Here is a 6,272-nt window from a genome sequence, read left to right on the forward strand (position 1 = left end):
TTTGAATTATAAGTATAATTTGGATGGGAATAACCTTAATAGTGTTATGAAGGAAAGGGATCTTGGTGTGATAGGCAATCAGTCTGAAGACATCCAAGCAGTGTGCTGTTGCTAGTGGTAGGGCAAATAGGATTTTAGGTTGTATCTATAGAAATATTGAATACAAGTCTAAAGAGATTATACTTTCATTGTACAGGTCACTGGTTAGACCACATTTGGAATATTGTGTTCAGTCTTAAGCTCCTTACCTTAGGAAAGACATTGAATTGTTGGAAAGGGTTCAGAGAAGGGTTACTAGAATGGTGTCTGGGATGGGGGATTTCGTATGAGGAGAGTTTGAAATCTCTCAAATTGTTTTCTCTTGAAAAAAAAGAAGAGTTAGGGAGGATATGATTGAGGTGTATCAGATTGTAAAGGGAATTTATAGTATTGATATATCATATCTTTTATATTTAACAGTGAGAATAGTTAGGACTAGGGGCCACAAATTTAAATTTTGGGAAAGACGGAGTAATCTTCAGCTAAGAAAGATTAATGTTTCTAACAGGGTGGTTGGCCTTTGGAATGATTGCCTTCTCCTGTTTTGTAGAGGCAGTAAATTTAAGTGAGTTTAAGAAGAAGCTTGATGAGTATATGAATGAAAAGGGCTGACTTTAAGATTTTTTTTAATTATTTTAATTTAGTTTAGAGGATGAAAAGCTGAGATGGACCAATAGGTCCCATGTTGTCCATTAACATTGTTAAGTAGTATGAAACAATATAGAACTGTGATCTGCAGTTGATACATTGCTTTTTGATATGTATTTCCTTTTTTTTTACTTGTACTACATGTAGTTTTAAATCATCATTTTTTACAGTATTTTATGTATTATTTTTAAAACTACTGAATTTTAAACAAATTAGTGAGGTATAGTTTGAACAAGCACAAACTTTTAAAGGATTGTGTTTATAAGTTAATAATCATTAATGTGTTTTCTTTTCCATGTGTTAAACAACTCTCATTCATTTGAAACAGAAGTCAAATACATATTAAATATAAAACAGTTGTGATGCATATAATGTTTATATTCTTCATTAAAACATTTAACAACATTCATATTATTGTTTACTTACCCTTTCTCTCTTTGTCTAAGGTTGTTGTCGTAGGTAAAGTGAGTGGATTTTCGTTTAAATGTATCAAGCTTTCGTTATTTGGTATCAACGACCAAGTTTACAAAAAATTTATAGTTTTCTTCATAACATATTTTAAATTAATTTTTTTAAGAAGCTCATAATGTTGTGCTTATACTTGTTTAATCATTTTGTAATAGAAAATCTATGAGAAATTATGGAACAACTGAAATGATGAACAATTCAAGTACTAAATGGTTTAAAGGTGTTTCATTAGTTCTGGTGTTGTCATGTTTTTGTGTAGTATTTATATATTAGGTATATCTCCTCAATAGAGTAAAAACCTTGAATTAGATATTAGAAAGAACTGTGTTTTTAAAATTAACACAAGTTTGTATTGGTTTTACATAGTAAAACTTTTATTTATTTTATTCACAATGTTTCACCAGGTTTACCTGGTTTTTGAATGTCCTGGTGAAACATTATGAACAAAATAAACAAAAGTTTTTACTATGTACAACCGGAAAAAATGTGTATGAAGAGTAAAAATCTACCCTCCAGTCATTACATAATAGTTTGAAGTATGTGAAACTGTTGTAAAAATTGTCTTGGTCTCTTACTACACGTATTGTTTCAAAATTGTTAACTCAAATTATGTCACCATTTTCGTAAAAAGATGTAAAACTGATGAAACTTTTAGTTTGATATGAAGTTAACAAGATGATGTGAATTTTGGGCTTTGTAATTACTGAAAACTTTGTAACCTTCTTGAAGGATGCTAAATCTAATTCTCAATCTGTTTCTTTCTAGTCTAATTGAAAGTTTTGATGAGAATATAAAGTGAAGCTTCTGTGTAATTATGGAAGTATTAAATATGAAGGTTGAACCATTTTCTGAAGAAGAACAGAATGTTTTGTTGGATATCAAATTGGAGAAAAATGAACATCAAAGTTCCACAATAACTAGTAGTAAGTAAATACATTTAGAATTATGTTGTGTTATTCCCAACATAAATAGTGTAAAATTTACCTGTTTTAATTTAGAAGCATTCCTAAATTTTTGATTATTGTTTAATAATTTTTCATGTGTGATATTATTTCATGTCCCATGGATTTATATTAATTTAGTCTTTGATTAGATAAACTTGAATCTATTGACACTTTCCTAATCGTATTCTCTACTGTCACCTGTGAGTGGGGTTAAACCTGAGGACTTTGAAGTGTGAAGTAAGTATTAACTGAGATGAATGATTAACCCACTATGTACTGTTAGTAAAGAGCTCTTACGTGATTTTATCAGTGTTATATTTTTTATCTATCGTTATTAAATTTTTTATGTACTAATAGTACATATTTGCCTTTTGTTGCTTTTTCAGTATCGCTTGACTTTAAGTTCTGAATGTCCTTGATGTAGTGCAGTACTTGCATCATACTTATTCACAGTTTTACATTTATCCACTTTAAACAGGAGTTATTAGCTATTTTTGGAAGCTTCTCATTTAACCTGTTACCTGCCGTGGCCATTTTGTTTTATCGTGAGGACAAAATCACATTTGTGAATGGAAAAAATTATAGAGAACTTATCTTTTATTGGATTTCAGAGTTAATTTTGTAAATAGTAGTATAACATTCAATTATTTTTACAAAATTGTATTATTTAATGAAGTATAAAGAGAAATTTAATAAACAAAATCCCAAAATATGTTTGAGACTATAAATAAGTGCCATCTAAGAAGAAAATGTTTTTTAAAATTTTTTCTTCCACTTCAGCGCTGGTCATGCCATCTATGATTGGTATCTAAACCGTTTTCTTCTCTGTTTTTTTTATAAAACAGCATCTGGGTGTGTTAAACCTGAGTTGTAAAACTTTTAGCCAATCTTAGTCGAAGGTGTCAATTTTAGTACTATGTTATTCCAATTGCTGTATTTCACGTTTGACAAATCATAGGATGTTAAGCAAAGCTTATAGTGAAATGTTGTTCTCTGGATTTTACAACATGAATGTGGGTGGTGCTTATTATAGTAACTGCCATTTTATGTAAAGGTTGTATTTAGTATTGGTCAATGGTACTTTTCTATAAGCCTTAGAAAACTTGCTTCTGGAAAAAACTGCATGGGATGTATGTGACTTTTATTATTTTTCTATAGTAGCTTAAGTCATGCTGTATTTGTCCACTTTTCCTTGTCATAACTTCCCAGATATGTTACTTTTTTTTGTGACTATTATAGTTCTTTCCCTCTCCATATTTACTGTTTATGCTATGCAACTTGTAATCCAGTTAAGTTCTGGGATCAGCATAAATTGAACCTTTAATTTGTTTTTTGCTCACCTCTACCCTTGATACTCCAGTCTATTTATTCACAACTCATCAGTGCCTCTTCCTGAATCTGAAATAAATATTAATAGTTGTCGTACCTGCAACAGTTTTCAGAATCCAAAGTGGCTGCTTCCAGCTTTTTCTTTGCTTCAACTAAATTTCTAACAACACAATCTAGCTAAAAATATAGTCCACTGTGATGATATTGAAACCAAGAACATCAGTTTAACATAAGAAAAAACAAATAATGTAACCTTTAAAAGATTTAGTTGAGGATAGTTTAATAAAATTTCTAGTACACATAATTACATAAGGAAAGAAGATTTATATTAATTCAGTTAATTAGTAAAACAAAGAAATTTGTATCTTAAAAATTATATATATATCAATATATAACATCAATTGTCGGTATATAAGAATCAAGGAGTTACCAGTGTAGTACTAAGTACATTCCCACCTCACCAACTATGTCTAACTCACTTGCATTACAATAAAGTTTATTTTGTACAACAATTTTGGAATTGAATGATCTCTCTTGTAGCGTGAGGCTCTGTTAAGGCAGCTTCATTTATTTATGAAATAAACATTTACTTCTACAATTGTTGTAGATGTAATTCCATCCTCTGTGCTGGTACTCCATTAAAGAGTGATGCCCTTTGTAGGTGGATATATAGTGTTTTTTTTTCCATCAAGCATAGTATTTCGAGACATTAAAGATGTGACATTGACCCTTCAGTGGTTGTCTTATAGTTCCAATTAGGAAGGGATGGTGCAGAATTTTCACATTCTTTTATTTTCTTACTAAATATTTCCATTGCAATGACCTTACATTCTGAAAACCATCTATCTCTCTTTGCTTCTTCATGTGGGTCTGTTGACTCGGGTGCTTCTTTGACTTATCAGTTTTGGATAGTGTGTACTTCAACTCCGAATATATATGTACTATATTAAATAACTATTTCTCCCCATTGCGATCTTTCTTCTACCATTTTTTAGAAAATGTAACTTTTGTCTCTGACCTTGACTATCTGTTTAGCCACGATTTGGGACAACAACTAACAATGTGCATGACAGTCCAGGTATATTTTAAGAACCTGCTCTTTAATGAAAGTTGATACTCTTCCATGGACCAGTATATTATGTAAGAAATTATTCAAGGGGCCAGATCAGTTAAATACATTGTATATAATTTGTTTATGATTTACTGATGTATATGTTATATTGTGTCTCGTTATAGAGAAGTCTATATTGTTTGTATGTCTAGCTACAGGAAAAGCTACTTACTTAGAAGAAGAATCTCAACATATTAATTTGAAGTTTGATATGATGAAAGAGGAAAATGAAGATATGTATGATGGAGGTATAGAGACAGCTGTGGTAAGTTGTAGATTAAAACTTTTATGTTTGTGTTATTAAAGAGAATATATAGTTGTAATTATGTCTTTCTGTGGAGACTAATTTGTTATTACATGATTATAGTCACAAGCTGAAGAAATTTGCTACAGGTTTGTTGCACTGCTGTAAATAAACTCTTTACATCTCTTTTTGCAGCAGTGATATTGCTAGTCCACAAGTGTTTCATTGTTGATGTTTCAATAGAACTTACTGTAAACCTTATACTAATTACTTAAGCAAATCTCAACGTCTATAAAAAAAAAATCATGTACAACATTGGATTCTTCTTCTGAGTGTAAACTTCTATTATTCTGCATTGAATCAGTCATAATACTTGCGGTGGTTTAGTATGCTGTATTATATCTAATCTGGAGCACCACCACATCATTTCAGTCCTTACCTGGTGATGCTCAGTCTGACTTTTCTTCTTCATTATAGCAATACAGCTGAGCTTCTACTATAAAAGGCTTTGTTGTAAGGCTGTGATGTTCCATCCTACACTCCTTGCATAGTCCGTCTAGTATACTAGAGTGATGATTTACCAGCACCTTTTAACAGTTCAGTTGCACAGAACTCTATGGGCACTACATCTAGTGTCTTGACCAATATTTCTTTGAATGAAATAGTTTGGTTACTCATTACATTCTTCTCCCGTTGCATGAGGTATGTGAAAGTTGAACAAATATGTTGGGAAAGCCACTTGTATATATATGTGAGCTGTGTTGGTTGGTTAGTTTTTTCTTTTATCCCTCTTGTGATGGGCTTGGTGGATTCCAGTGACTTTTTGACCTCATAGTGTCCATCAGATTTTCACTTCTATGGCTTACATTTTTTTTTGTGTGTGTCTTCACTAAATATGTCAGTCTTTTAGTAAATATTACAAGACTTTTTTTAGGCAAAAAAGTCAATATTTTTCATTAAAAAAATTTCCATTAGTGTGAATCTAGATACATGGAGTCAGGGTGTGAACCACAAAGTGATTTTCATGTTAAGTTTGAAAATATTTTTTCATCTGAAAATTTTAAAATTTCATTTTTGTAATCTCTAAAACCTCCTAAATAAATACCAGTCATTTTTTAAAATCAAAATATATTTCATCTGTTATTTTCTCTACCCTAACTCTGTAAATGCTTGATCAATTTAACTGACCTTGTCACCACCATAAAAAATATAAAATAAACTTAGACTAACATTTTTCATACCACATTAACTGCATATTATACCAGAAAAATTGTTTATCCAAAATAGTTTATAGCTCATAATTGTGTACTTAATTCTGTTGCTTTATTGACCTTTGAACCATGTTAAATGAATAATCCCATCACACGGTTTTTTACTATTGAAAATTTAAGTAGTATTCCACATCTTGAACAGTTGATAAATAGAAGCAAGATCAAACAAGATGACTGCATTAATTCTGAGATGGTTAAAAAAAAAAAATTTAATAACT

General features: G+C 30.5%; 1 protein-coding gene across 1 annotated transcript in view; it reads left to right on the forward strand.

Annotated features, from left to right (window-relative positions):
* The first annotated feature begins 1,984 nt into the window (after positions 1-1,984).
* Positions 1,985-6,272, forward strand: part of LOC106475215 (zinc finger protein 345-like) — a 14,623-nt gene continuing 10,335 nt past the window's right edge. The window contains exons 1-2 of the mRNA XM_013935912.2: positions 1,985-2,078; positions 4,665-4,787. Coding sequence (XP_013791366.2) covers positions 1,985-2,078; positions 4,665-4,787 — 217 coding nt within the window. The remainder of the gene's footprint in view (positions 2,079-4,664; positions 4,788-6,272) is intronic.

Source organism: Limulus polyphemus, unplaced genomic scaffold (genome assembly GCF_000517525.1).
Source record: "Limulus polyphemus unplaced genomic scaffold, Limulus_polyphemus-2.1.2 Scaffold8232, whole genome shotgun sequence".
Lineage (NCBI taxonomy): Eukaryota > Metazoa > Arthropoda > Merostomata > Xiphosura > Limulidae > Limulus > Limulus polyphemus.